The following is a 14,305-nucleotide window of genomic DNA, read 5'->3' as shown; positions in this document are numbered from 1 at the left end:
GAGCCTTCAGGCCCGGATGGATTGTCTGGAAAAGATAATTTACTCCAAAATTGGGACTTCTAATTACTCCGTCAATTAATCGTTTTTTCCGATAATTGTTAGCTAGCGTCCTAATTGTTGACAACCGCTAGAACGCTAGCTAACAATTATTGAAAAAAAAACGATTAATTACCAAAGTAATTAGGAATCCGAATTTCGGAGTAAATGATCTTTTCTAGATAATCCACCCGAGCCTTAATCTTCATTTGTAATTTTCAGGTACGTAGCAAGTGGAAGATTTTCATCTCAATTTTAAATCCCAATCCAGTTTCATGATTTCCAAAAAATTCTACATTTTCCAAAAAAGATAAGAGTAATTTTTAAAAATCGTAATTTAGCGTTACCTTTATGCGATAACTTTGACCGCTAATAATTCAAGAGTTGACTGAAGAGACGTGGACGATCTGGTCTTTGAGCTGTCCGTTAGTCTACAGTGTAGGCCCTACACAATCAGACTGATGTGATGGTCAATCAAACGAATATAAGAGAGACCCATCGCACTTATCTCACAACCAATACGGGGGGACATCCCCATTTGCTTCGGTTATCATCTATTTTAAGGACTGGTATTTCTAATTCTAATTTTTTTTAATATATCCATCATTTCAAATAATATCTATTTACACATACACATGTATACGTAAATAGATATTATTTTATATTTATATTAGTATATATATTCATGTATATCTCTATATTTCATTAATAATAATTGCAATAATAAAAAATAATATTGTTTAAAAATTAAACACTTTGATGTGCTATACATTTTTTTTAACGAGATAATATTGGGTCATAGATTATGAATCATAAAAAAATGAGTACGAAGTGTACCTCATTAGGTAATTATTTTGTTTTTGTCTAAGCTATGATTAATCATCCAAATGGATTTACTTATACCAGTCATGGAAATTAGCGTCCTAATAGCTATTAATGTTTAGACAATATATATTAAGAATATATATGTAAATAGTATCAATGATATATAAACAAGGTGAAAAGAATTTTCAAAAAACATTCCCTTTATTTAACATATTGCAAAATACATGGTCGGAAGAAAACAATGAGAAATATATTATACAAATATTGGAAACACATTTTTTATACAATAATTAAATGTGAATAAATTCTTCGAAACTAGGCTCCATCGACAAATATATTTCAGAAAATATACAAGATGAGCCAATTTCATATATTCCAAAATATATACAGAATGTACTCTAAAATATACACTAAACTTATATATATTCTTATATTATATATTCTTCGATATATATATATTTTTTCATATAGTAATAAATTTTTTTGCAATTTACGGACCAGATGCATTTGGTTTTCCCAATTAGCTTTAATTTCCATGGAAATAATTATTGTTACGACTATTTTTTGTTAAAAAATTCGAGTATAATTTTGTAACAATGGACTTTTAAAAATGAATGAATGAATCAATAAAATGTATACTGAATCAATCAAGACCTTATCATTACCAATAATCGCAGATATTTATCATTCATCTCATTCGCATTCCACTCTTTGTCTTCCCGTTAATAATCGCTCTCCCCTCAATTCCGAATAAAAATAAAAAAATCAAGATAAAAATCAATCAATCAATGTATGTCAAGTGATGGCTAAATTGCGCGACATTTTTTTTTCATAAATTTTGCCAAGTCAACAGCTCATGAAGGCCAACGACTCAAGCACCAGCTCATCAAGGCCTGAGAAAATATTCGAAATGCGGAAAATCCATTATAAACAATTAAATCCAGAGGACCAGAGTTTAACAAATTGATTGTTAGCAAAAACAGTAATCGATACTCCAAGGGTATGAGTGAAAAAAAAAAATCACTCAGCGAGCTCTAGCTATGGAGCAATCACTATTATTAACAATAAAAAATTAGATAGTGAGAGCCAATGGATTGAGAGCAATGGCCCAAGGTCGGAAATTCCATTTTTCCCGGTTGTCCTCTTGAAATGGAGATAAAATCTCCTCAAAAGCGAGGTACCGCAAAATCATATGACGATAAGATAAAATATCCATGAAGAATCATCAGAAGTTATTTTATGACTTCTGATTGTTTCTGATCAGCGCATCGAGCTCACCTAATTTAGTCATGACAACGCACAATATTTATCGTCGTTTTTACAAATGTCATTACGAGTCATTACGCTATTTTTCGGATAGCCAATATACTCTTAACAGCGACTACTTTATCAGATATTTTCCCACCATTTTCCCGTGTAAATTGTCATGAAGGTGTTAATCCATTGATCCATCTCGATACAATGGAAAAATGCCAATATTATTATTTACTCGGTGAATCCTGGGGATGAGCTACTGCCATAAACCGATAAAGTCCCGATGACTATCAGTTACAGTCGACTTAAAATAATCAGAAAGAATGCTCGGTTAATCGCAAATATCGAAAGCTCTTGAGACATTTGAGAATAGCGTAATCAAATACTAAAGGCTAATCAAAAACGGAGATCATAAATATTAGATTAGAAAAATTATGACTGATAATACAACGGTTGGAAAATTATGTACAATTTTTTGGATCCTATAGCTAGAATGCCACAGCATTCGACGCAGTCAATATGCAAACAATGCTAGATTAAATGAGTAGTTCAGTTCCAGTAAAAGAACAAGATAATTTGTTTCTCTCATTATTCTATTTTACCGAATATCGGTTGAATCTTCAATTGAAATATGACGAGTGCTATACGATTTTGGGATTGACAACTTTATTGCGGAGAAAATAATATGTGAAATCTTGCTTTTAAAAGTTTTATCTCAATTTTCAACTTCTCCTTATCTCTGGAAACCCATGAAAAAAAATAGCCGAGACTTACTCCATAATTTCTGAACAAGCAAAAAACTACTACTATATTTATAAAAATTTCGATGGACAGCTTTGATAAAAAAAAGATTGCCCTAACTTTTACAAAAAAAAATCTCTATCTCTCTCAACTTAGAAGAGATTCAAGGCCAACCGATCCTAAAGTTGAAATGCCTGAGCTATGACATTCCGCAAAATTCCTAAAAAAACCCAACAAAACCCATTCAAGATAAAAAAATTATTATCACAATCCCTATCACCATTTTTCTCACCAATTTTTCTCACGAGCCTCTGCACTGAACGACCCGAAACCTGCACTCGTCACTCTCATCTCATCCTCTCCCAGAGTCGAATTAATCTAAAATAATTAATCAGCAGTGATTATTCCGTTCCTTGAGCTCCCTCTTTCCCTTCTCCCCGCTCTTCAGATTCATCACAAACTCGGGATCATTCCAGTACTGTACATCTCCACTGGCATAAGCAATGAAGATAGCATTGGTAAAGAGAAAGACACCCAAGACAATCCAAAAGACAAGCCTCCACTGATCATTGGTGCTCTGAGGTGCCAATTCTCCAACAATAATCGGAGTTACGATACCAGTTAGTGCACCAATTCCATTAACAACAGCCATAAGACTGCCAGAGTAATTAGGGCACAAATCAAGAGCATTGACCTTCATACCAGGATAAAAAGTCCCCATAAGAGTCATTCCAATAGTGAACATGGCAACAACAGTGAAGCTGTTGCATCCAACGTAACTGGCCCCAACGATGAAGATTCCAGGTCCCACCGATGCAATAGTTGTCCCCAACTTTCTCACATTCGTTCTGGACAAATGTCCAGCTGTTATCAACCAATCAGCGAGCCACGAGCTAAATATACTGCAGAACCACATGCAGAGATAGGGCAAGGACGACAGATATCCATTGCTCTTAATGGAAAATCCAAGAACACTGCTCATGTACTTGGGTAAATCGGTAACCATCGTGAAGAATCCCCAGTCGTGTCCAATCTGCGCCATTATCAGTGCCCAAACTGGTGCTGATGTGAACATGTAACGCCAGGGTACAGGTGGTGGTTTCTGATGGGTGTGTTCACTCATTCGTTCATGAAGAAATTTCTTTTCAGCCTCGGAGATGAAGGGATGCTCATTTGGATTGTTATAGCATATGAGTGTCCAGATGATGAACCAGAGAACACCGATCGCTCCAAATACGTAAAACACTGCTGGCCAACCCATTTCTGAATAATGAAGAATCAAACCTGAGAGGATTGACGTGAAAACTGTTCCCAATTGTGCACCTGCGAACACCATGGAACCGATCTTGGAACGCTCCTCTGGTGGTGTCCACTGGGCAAGCATTGCATTCAGCGCTGGAAATGTCGTACCCTCACCAAGACCCATCAGAATTCTCAGGACAATCAGAGCTGTTGAACCACCCATTTCAACAGCTAGTGGTGTAAACAGCGTGAATAGAGCTGTTGAGAGGATACCGAGACCTAGAGAGTACTTTCCACCGAATTTCTCTGCCAGCATTCCACCGGGGAGATGTGTCAGGACGTAGCCCCAGTAGAAGGACGACAGGATTATCCCCTGGGTTGGCTCATCCCAGTCGTATATTTTACTCGTTGAATTCACTTTGGTTGAATTCTCTTTGACACGATCATCGGGACACGTGTTGTCGTAGTTGTGGGATGAATTTATGGGAACTGTCATTTCGGTTATCGTTATGGATAGACACACGCGCATTGTGTAAGCATTGAACAACGCCAGGAAGCCCATTATTGCGAATACCCATCGCTGCTGCACTCTTATGCCTAGAAAATAATCAGTTATTTGTTATCCATTGGGTTTTCACTAGTGGAAAACAATTCAGTAGCAGCAATTACTATTATCTTTGCATTCAATTTTTCGTATCAACAGTTCGTTCTCTTCAAGATTTTTTATTGCTTCCATGGAAAGAAGAAGTAACGAGTAAATTGTGTTCGTTAATAGTTTTCAAGGAATATTCATCAAGCTGAGAGAGATAACGAAATTTCCGTCATAACTTCTTTTGCAGAGAAAAATGAAAACTGCAAAAAAGTTATCTATAAAAATTTTTCAATCTCTCTTAGATTCTGAAATATTTAGTAAAGTTATAATTTATTAAGTTGAAAAAAAAAGTCATGTGAATGGCAGTAGTGATGGTAATTGGAATTATTTAAAATATTCGGATTTTAAATAAAATGAATGAATGCTAAAATAATACGAATTGATTTTCTCAGTTCCATTGCCACTCAACGAATAAATGTTTTGACATTTTGTTTACTTACAACAACCGCGCCAGATTGACAACATTTTAACGAGTGCTTTATCCTTGTTTTTTAAGAATACAAAATTATTTTAAAAAATGAGGTAATTGTTGTCAAGAGAATTTCAGTGGTTTCGGTGTTATTCACTGGTCTCTTGCACTGCGAGGTGAATTGATAATTATTTATAAAATTAACAGTGACTTCCGAGTGACCGTCACTAACGATGAAACGGCACTGAGGATTTGTCACAAATTATTATTCCTTTTATATGTGAGGAAAGCGATGTGTATCGGACGCTGGCCCCCCTTTTGATATCCTACTCTTGCCTCGAAACCCGGAGATAAGGAACTGAAACTCTTTTCAACTTCGATTACCTGTGGTACGTATCATTAATAAAAAGATAACTGGGGAAAATCCTGCCAACCGGTATCACCTTATCCCTACCCACCAGTCACGATGGAGACAATAACGGGGGAATTTGTTCGACATTTATTTTATCGCTATTGCATGCTTTATTACTAATTTATCGAGGCTGATCAATTATTTAGCGCGTCAAACGCTGACAGTTTCATTTAGCAACACATTTTGCCGAAATAATCCTATTTTATTTTGTCTAATCACAGCTTTTCAATTTTTTATAATATTTAAAGACAATGCTCAACAGGTTTTTTTCTTTTTGGTACGCTAAGAATTATTCAATAAAAGTATTCGCAAAAAGTGCATATCCTTGATATTATTTCAGGTTTATAATCTTTAGGTGTCGGTTACGAGAATTATACAATGCGAAATTATTATTGTTGCTAAGACCCTGAGGTAACTCGATGATTATGTTCACAAATTAATTTACGTTTTTCTCTCGTGAAAATTAATAGGTGCCAAGAATAATTTCTGTCAGACAGTTTTAAGAGAAGCTAAAAAAATTTGACGTTAATTATTCGAGTACTTCCTTGCTCCTTCGGGAGAAGAAGAAAATATTTTGTGAATGAGGAAAATTTAGATCGAGAAATCGATCGTTTGGAATTCTTACTCGATTTTTATACTAAAAAACGGATAGCAGTGGAAATATTCAATTTCCTCTTGAATTCATTAATGTCATTTCAATTTCAATTATGAATTTTTATATTTTCGCACATTTTTGGATTTTTTAAACTGAAAAATAAAATTGAAACTATTTTATTTCTCGAAAGATTGAATATTCAATAGTTTAGACATTGTTCTTTCCTCCGTTCAAACATTTGACTTTCTGAGTACTATTTATCTGACTTATCAGCTTTTTCTACGTCAATCTAAATGCCATAACTATAGTACGAGGAAAAAAAAGGATTTCCAGGATTTCATTAGTTAATTAAAAACCGGGGAATTCATCAAAAAAAAATTAATCCTCAGCCGTAACTCTGCATAAATTTTCTCGAGACCAACGGAGCCTTAACATAAAAAAAAACAATTAACATTTCGTGATCTAAATATAAAAATTTCTTTTAAAAATGTCCAAGTAAATTCGACGAATGCACGAAATTGATTCGCAAACCCCAATTGGCACACGATAATTTACCAACATCTATCAACATTACGTGTCTCAAAAACGACGAGTGAAATTCCTCTGTTTATAACAATAAAATAACTCTGATACCTATTCCAAATATTATGACTACTATCGAAACATTTGGGGAATTTCATTACCACGTATCAAGACTCGTGATTACAAAAGATAAATTTCAGGCTGATTAATCAGCGACTTGATTAATTACATTTTTATCATATCTCGATAGCAAATGGTTTCTCTATTAATTGCGATATCAATATTCCATTGACGTCCGAATCAAAGCCAAAGTGATTGCAATACGTCAAATTAGATCGTTCAATTGGGTCAGTTGACAGTGAAAGTTTAAATTACCTCGTTTGCTTGGGACTGATGACAAAATCATTTTCGTTGAATAAGTCCTCTTTGGCAATAGGGGAATAGCTTCGGGTGTTACAGTCTTACATCTCATGATTATTGCAGCGTGAACTGTCATTCATCCATTGCAAATATCACTATCGATAACCCACTCATTCAATTTCACCTAATCAACTGGTAAAAATTCTTTGTGCAATTAATCGTCACTGTCTCGATGTTGAAGTGTATTTGAACTGAGTCCTTACGGCTGTTGTTATCCCCAGGCATATCGTTATCTGGTTAAAAGCCACTCGGCCAAGACAGCGCATTGATAACACATTGATGAAAATTTATTTTAATTTTTTCCAATATTTCCAATCATTTTAAAAGCATTCTACTGATTTCGTGCAATTCGAGTATCAGTTTTGTTCGCATTGTGGGGAGATATCTATCGTCATGCGACGAGAATAAATAAATCGTGTGAACAAAGAACATCTCGTGGATTAATGGATTAATCTGAATCGAATAAATAAAGTGAATGAGGAACCTCGTCTGAAAAACTCCTGTGTGGTTATCTGAATCAAATGGAAAAAAACAGACACGAAAAATTGTTCATTGTGTTTCTTCTCCACTTTTATTCATCTTGAATTTCGGAGGGATACGATATTTCAATGATCTTTTAAGAATATTCTTTAAGGACCGGTTGGTGTATCTAGAAAAGATAATTTACTCCAAAATTGGGATTCCTAATTACTCTGGCAATTAATCGTTTTTTTTTCAATAATTGTTAGCTAGTGTTCTAGCGGTTGTCAACGACTAGAACGCTAGCTGATAATTATCGGAAAAAACAATTAATTGGCGGAGTAATTAGGAATCCCAATTTTGGAGTAAATTATATTTCCGAAATACTCCATCCGTCCTTAAATGGTCGCTGGTTTCGCCCTGTTCTGGAAAAAATACACAAAATTTAAAGTCATCTCTCCGAAATTTCGTTTTATTCTTGAGTGTGAATCCTAGAACAAAGTTAAGCTAGATTTTAATAGTAGAATAGAATAAATAAAATTCTTCCTTCAAATTCACTCCACCCCACAAGGAAAGACAACAAATCTGTTGTGTTGCACAAAATTGTGATGGGTAATCTTCCCTTGCCAATGTTGATTTGCAGCCCCACCCCACACGTGTCACTGATTTAACAAATCGATAAGTCCTGATTAGATACCTTATCTCTAATGTCAAACATCCCTACCTCCTTGACTCCGTGCTCCTGATCCGTGTAATAATATCATATTGAGAATAATCTAGAAAAATTTCCACCTGTGTTAACGATGCCATGTCGTCTCGCTCCTGACTTCTCCGGTTGAACAAAATCCGAAGAATGAACAAACGGAAAATCCGGAATATCTGCGTTTGCATACTAGTACAATAAATATTAACCTGAACTCGTATTCATCATGAAATCATATAATACACGTCCTCGAGTTATGATTGAATGATTATTTATTCGATGTCTATCAAGTAGATGGAAGTTTTTTATTCGGCTGTCAACATGTCGAACTTTTTTTCTTCTGATCAATGTGAAAGATTCAATAAAATACGATATTTCGAGGATTTTTTTCCATTTTTGATTCATCAAGATCAGGAGATCTTTCATCACTGATATCTAGGAATACTTTTAAGATAAAAAAATATAAAGATTTCACAAATATCGAAATAACTTATAATTAATTGACTAATACAGAATTATTTTAGGATTTTTTTGTTTTTTCTTGACTTTTGCAAGAGTTGGGGAATTTCTGCCGTCAGTAACTTCATCTCGTCGTTCCAATTGTCTTTCAGAGATTTTACTCTTTGATTCTGTGGAAAAGAATGGAAAAAGTAATTAGATCATCAGATAGGCACATCAAATAGAGTATGATTTCTGTAAATGATAGTAATGAAAAATCAATCGCGACCAATTGAATACGCGGGTGATTTTTCTACGGATGTCCACAGGAGATAAACATCATGATTAAAATTCCAGCGTAATGAATTTCGCAATCAGCAATGTCTTATCTCTAAACTCAAAGTTGGTAATAAATCAGTCTAGCGCAGGAGCTGTTTTTTTTTTTTTACGCGTTAAGGAATTATTTCGAAGTATGATGGAATTGAATGAGACATTGGGGGACTTACACCCTGATTTCTGTAGTATTCCTTCAGCAATGCAAATGTCTCATTGATCGTCCATTCGTTTTCTGTAGTTTTATTTAATTTAACATAAGCACAATTGGCCTGATGCGATTTGTGCTCCTCCCAGGGATCATCAGTCGCCTCCCATCCATCCAATTGCTTTCCACAAAAAAAACATTCAGCTAAATCCGGCTCCTCTGGATCATCCACCGCAAAAAATCCAGCATCTGCCATTGCTTTTGGATTGCAACGAACGTCGTGATTGAAGGGCCAATTTTTGAATGTTTTTAGTCTTCCTGCGGACCCGAATTTTTGGTTGAGGGATCTGAAAATAGTGGGAATTGCCATAGATTCAGAGCTTTGAGAGGAGCATTTAGTCTAGCTGATTAGGTCATTATCGGGATAATGAAAATTGCCAAGGACACCGATACTAGAATCTCTACGAAAATCTAACAATCCATCGTATCATTTGTCACTGAGATAATGTGACATTCGTGGGACCAGTTGTCATGGGTGGAACAGTTTTTATCGGATTTCAATTGAAATTAATCATTCCAAAGTAAGACCATAAATTGGAGCTTTCAAGGTCAATTGACTAAAAAGAGAATCCCTTTATATCTCTTCTTAACCATATAATTGTCTCCTAGGATTCTTGAGGCTGACGTGGATCAATTGTTAAATCCCGTCTTCACGTCTTGAATTCTCAAAATGATTTCTGAAAATAATTTCTCAACCATAAACTTGGAGGAATCAATGGGATAAAACCAAACAACACAAGACATTTGAATACAATTAAATTGATAATCATGTATTCATCCTACAGAAATTTACAGGTTAATCCTGTCGTCTGGATCAGCCTCGCACACCACTTGATAAAAAATGAAAATACAATGGATAAATCAATCAGCACTCACGTAAGCATGTCCATGCTGTTATTTACGTCGTATATCTTCATCCGTAATAATATTTTCCACGATTGTTTGTTTATCTGACGTACTAAGTGCTGAGGCAGCGAGTTTGTGCACTCAACGACCGTTTTGGAAGCACCTAAACTTTCAAAAGCCCAGAGTTACCAACTTAATGATCCCTAAATTCAATTCCACCATTTTGGCAAGCCCTACGTTACCATGGAAACCACGCGGGAATTATTGTTTTCACCAAATGTCAATCATCATTGACTAAACTTATGATTAATTCTGTTAGAATAAATAAAACATTCCTCAGGCGTTTTTTCATTAATTTTTCATTCAATGGATGTGCAAGAGATGGATTTACTCGGAATCATTGGATTCGACGGTTTGTAGATCACTTTGATTTTAATTTTGTGTCAATTGTTATTTTTTTGCATTTTTGTGGAGACAGGGAGAACGAAAAATGCATTGCATATTCATCCGGATGGGGAATATCTTATTTATTCGATGGGGAGCAAAATTACTGTCAGAAATATTGACAGTGGTCAACAGGACTTTCTCGCTGGACACACGAATGTCGTGACGACCTTGACTGTTTCATCCTGTGGCTCGTTCATCGCTTCAGGACAACTTACGCATCTGGGGTTTAAAGTAGATTTCTTCGTCATGGTCCAAATTCTATTTTTCTTTATTCTACTAATTCATCGAAATCAAAAAAAATCAAAAACATCATTTTTGGAGAGAAATGCTTTTTTTTCCATATTTTAACGAATAGAAATATCGGAATCTTTTCCAGTTTGATTTATCTATTTATTTTCTTTTTCTGTTCAATCGCTGTAGAATTTAATTTTCACATCTTTTGATAATTTATTTATATTTTTGCCTCAGGCTCCGGTTATTATATGGGAATTCGATGGAAGGAAGAAGAAGGCGAGTTACGAAATTCATAAAGCTAAAGTTGAAGACATTTGTTTTACCTGTGAGAGCACTTATCTCGTTAGTTTAGGGGGCAAGGACGATGGAAATATCATCGTCTGGGATGTCGCCAATAATACAGCAGTATGCGGTAATTCCTTTAAGTACATGCAGTAAAATGCCGGAATATCTCTTTATATATTTATAATGCGTCAAAAAAAAAAAGGTGCGTCTGCGAGTACTGAAATATCTGGAAGCGCGATCACCCTTGCCGCCCTGAATCACCGAAACCAATGCTTCATATCCGGTGGAGAGGAAAATTTAAAAGTCTGGAGAATCAACCCAGAGACACGGAAAGTGTACGGAGTTCCCATTAAAGTGGGAAAACTGCGAAGATCTGTCAATTGCATCACAATCGACGAACAAGATGAGGAAGCCTTCTGCGGCACTTCTACTGGAGATATCATTAGAGCGCGGTAAAAAAAATACACGAAGAAAAATATTTATTAAAAAATATTCAACAGTAGCGGTTCAAATTTTCACAAGAAATTCAGAAAGAAGTTGTGGATGGTTATAAAAAAATTCCGTTACAGTTACGTAATATTTTCCTCGGTCATATGTTTATTGGGTATTTCTCTCCACGTGTCATATTTGACACTCCTCTCTGTAAATCATTTTAGTTTCCTCACTTTTGACATTTTTATTAAACGACATGAAGGAATTTTCCTCATCCAGTCATATTTTCCTCACCTCAGACTCAATTATGACAATGATTTATCGAGAATGGAACCGGTGCAGCCTCCAGTGATGATCGGATGCTACTCAAAAATATCGAAGAACCCGAAGAAAGTGAAAATGGGAAATGGAGATTTATATTCCGGTGGAATAACAAATTTGTTGGTTCTCCCTGGTAAAAAAATAATCGTTGCCACTGGTGATGGGACAGTGGAGCTCGCAGGTATTCTGGACCATCCGATGAGTTCATCGTGCAAAGCAGCTGTTAAACTCCCCACAACTCCACAATTACAACCAGTAATGTATATTTTATTACCTAGAAATATTCCGAAACTGAGGAGAAAATGTTATTTTTTTACAATATACGCGACTTGAGGTATTCCCCACCAACTGCTCCTCACAGTCACCTAGGTAATTATTAAAAATTCAATTACTCATTACAGATGATGAAAGCTCATGTCGGAGGCTCAGTGACATCGATCGTGAGACACGGTAAAAACTCATTTGTAGTGGGCACATCCTTCTGCGAAATCTATCAAATTTGTTTAACCGATTTCGCACCCAGAATCACCCTGACGTGTCACATCGACGCAGTCTATGACATCGCATTCCCTCAGTAATTAAATTCTACTTAATAGCACCTGCGCCAAAAAAATAATCTCTAATCATTATGATTCGCAGCAATTACTCCGAGATATTTGCAACAGGAAGTAAAAATGACATTCGATTATGGCATTTGGATACGCGCAGGGAATTACTGAGAATTACAGTACCCAATTTTGTATGCACGTGTCTCTGTTTCTCTCATGATGGAAAATTGATTATGTCTGGTAAATTGTCACGCACGATTTTTTTTTCTCGTTGAGACTCAACTACTGAGTCAATTGCTGTTGTTATCTTAAATAGTTTCGACTTAAAAAATCGTTGCGTTGTTTCAAGGATTCTTCTTCTTTCTATATTTTTTACCATTAGCATGGAACGATGGAATTGTCCGAGCGTTTAAACCACAGAGTGGCAAATTATTTTTCGCTATTGAAAATGCTCATGCAAAGGCTGTGTCTGCACTCTGTCTGACTGAAGATGGAAAGACACTGGTGACAGGGGGCTGTGACGGACAGGTCAGGTTCTGGACAATAATGAAGAGTGTACAACAGCTCAAAGCTCTGCTGAAAGAACACCGAGGACCCATTACAGCTCTTCATGCTTCCCAGAGTAATGAGGAAGTCGTTAGTTCCAGTTCTGATGGCACTTGCATCATTTGGGATGTCGTGTAATGATAACAATTATTCTTAAACTTTTTCCGGTTTCAATTTACAACAGACAACACAAATCGCTAATGGTGTTTAAATTCTTTAACTGGCGACGCAATCATTTTTTTGCGTTACAAAATGCTACGGTGCCTCATCTTATAAAAATCCAATTAAATTATTAGGCATTTCTTATAATGTCATTTATAATATTACATTACAAATCCATAACGACCAAAAATTATGAATAGCAAAATTTAATTGGTAAAATTAATGAAAAAATGATTCTGTAGTGACTGCTGTAGAAAACAGATTATGATGGGGAACACAATGCACATGTCAGCGAGATTCCACCCAAATGGTCTCCAAATATTGACCTGCGGTAGCGACCGTAAGGTGAGTTACTGGGAGATCCTGGATGGCTCACTGATTCGTGAAGCAGAGGGTTCAAAAGTGGGAGCCCTAAACTGTCTGGACATAAGCCCTGACGGTCGTTACTTCGTCACCGGTGGAAATGACTGTTTGTTGAAATTCTGGGATTATCATACAGCAGAGGTGACTTACGTGGGAACAGGTCACGCTGCCATCATCACAGCCTGCAAATTCGATCCAAAAGGCACTCATATTATCAGTGCAAGTGCAGATGGTGCAGTGATCATCTGGAGAAGTCCAATAGCTCTTTCCCTGGACTCTGCAAAAAGTTCGAAGCACTCGAAAGCCTCGAGGAGCTCCAGGAACTCCAAAGAGGTCAAGGAAGAGAACATTGACAAGATCAGTCAACGATCTGGAAGTGAGAGTGTCAGGACTGTTCACGAGAGTAAATATCTTAAATTAAAATCACTTTAATTTCTGTAAATAAAATTAAATATCCTTCTTGAAATTATAAACATGGAATAAAAAATATTCGTAGGTAAACATTCAGAGGTCTGCGAATATGATCCTATAAGACCGGCCCAGGACAGTTGCAGATGTCGCGGTGAGAAAACTCCAGTCAATCAGGAGAACTCTCCGGTTATGAGAAATGAGTCTCTGAGAGAGGCCAATGCCTCTAGACGTTTGGAGAAGAATGAGTTGTGCCTAGCTGTCACTGGCGCCCAGTAATGAAGACTGAAGTGATGGAAACTATTTTTTTTAATGAAAAAGCTGAATCATATCTCAACCCCACGCTTGGCTTTTGCAGTAGTGAATTATCAGTTTTCCATCTGTTCCGTAGCACTCGTAGAGATTTTTTACAGTTTGGTCGGGGGCTGGAGCGAACGTCTGGTTTATATAGAGAAACTGAAATC

At 36.1% G+C, this 14,305-nt stretch overlaps 4 protein-coding genes across 5 annotated transcripts in view; 1 reads left to right on the top strand and 3 right to left on the bottom strand.

Moving 5' to 3' along the window:
* Nucleotides 1–489, bottom strand: part of LOC105273641 (dipeptidase 1) — a 6,912-nt gene extending 6,423 nt beyond the window's left edge. The window contains exon 1 of the mRNA XM_011316194.1: nucleotides 384–489. The gene's annotated coding sequence lies outside the window, so the exon portion shown is untranslated. The remainder of the gene's footprint in view (nucleotides 1–383) is intronic.
* Nucleotides 490–1,070: 581 nt separating this feature from the next.
* Nucleotides 1,071–7,707, bottom strand: LOC105273639 (putative inorganic phosphate cotransporter). 2 transcript variants are annotated; one of them, XM_011316190.1, is made up of 2 exons: nucleotides 7,064–7,707; nucleotides 1,071–4,695 (listed from the first exon to the last, which is right to left on the bottom strand). In XM_011316190.1, the coding sequence occupies exons 1-2, from the start codon at nucleotides 7,182–7,184 to the stop codon at nucleotides 3,248–3,250; spliced, it is 1,569 nt and encodes a 522-aa protein (XP_011314492.1). In that variant the 5' UTR covers nucleotides 7,185–7,707; the 3' UTR covers nucleotides 1,071–3,247. The 2 variants fall into 2 exon arrangements, with proteins under 2 accessions (XP_011314492.1, XP_011314493.1); XM_011316191.1 differs by lacking the exon at nucleotides 7,064–7,707 and adding an exon at nucleotides 5,191–5,697.
* Nucleotides 7,708–8,524: 817 nt separating this feature from the next.
* On the bottom strand, nucleotides 8,525–10,277 carry Det (Deterin). The gene is made up of 3 exons (XM_011316189.1): nucleotides 10,126–10,277; nucleotides 9,215–9,536; nucleotides 8,525–8,899 (listed from the first exon to the last, which is right to left on the bottom strand). Exons 1-3 carry the CDS (start codon nucleotides 10,164–10,166, stop codon nucleotides 8,786–8,788), a joined length of 477 nt encoding a protein of 158 aa, XP_011314491.1. The 5' UTR covers nucleotides 10,167–10,277; the 3' UTR covers nucleotides 8,525–8,785.
* Nucleotides 10,278–10,352: 75 nt separating this feature from the next.
* On the top strand, nucleotides 10,353–14,298 carry LOC105273637 (WD repeat-containing protein 16; the record flags this gene model as incomplete). Its single annotated transcript, XM_011316188.1, is given in 10 exon segments — nucleotides 10,353–10,507; nucleotides 10,574–10,773; nucleotides 11,011–11,188; nucleotides 11,264–11,513; nucleotides 11,793–12,069; nucleotides 12,216–12,388; nucleotides 12,454–12,602; nucleotides 12,745–13,042; nucleotides 13,313–13,836; nucleotides 13,930–14,298. Coding segments are annotated over 10 exon segments (2,286 nt in total). The 5' UTR covers nucleotides 10,353–10,461.
* Nucleotides 14,299–14,305: the final 7 nt, after the last annotated feature.

Source organism: Fopius arisanus, unplaced genomic scaffold (assembly GCF_000806365.1).
Source record: "Fopius arisanus strain USDA-PBARC FA_bdor unplaced genomic scaffold, ASM80636v1 scaffold00006, whole genome shotgun sequence".
NCBI classification, from domain to species: Eukaryota; Metazoa; Arthropoda; class Insecta; order Hymenoptera; family Braconidae; genus Fopius; species Fopius arisanus.
Note: the sequence above shows the minus strand (reverse complement) of the source record. Positions and strands in the feature narration are given on the sequence as shown.

Bases quoted from the DNA above. Each gene is read 5' to 3' on its own strand.
- LOC105273639 (XM_011316190.1), bottom strand. From the start codon at position 7,184: ATGACAGTTCACGCTGCAATAATCATGAGATGTAAGACTGTAACACCC. The intron at 4,696-7,063 runs GTAATTTAAACT...ATTATTTTCTAG, and splicing joins ATCAGTCCCAAGCAAACGAG to GCATAAGAGTGCAGCAGCGA.
- Det (XM_011316189.1), bottom strand. From the start codon at position 10,166: ATGAAGATATACGACGTAAATAACAGCATGGACATGCTTAC. The intron at 9,537-10,125 runs GTGAGTGCTGAT...CACTATTTTCAG, and splicing joins AACAGCATGGACATGCTTAC to ATCCCTCAACCAAAAATTCG. The intron at 8,900-9,214 runs GTAAGTCCCCCA...TCTTTTCCACAG, and splicing joins AATACTACAGAAATCAGGGT to AATCAAAGAGTAAAATCTCT.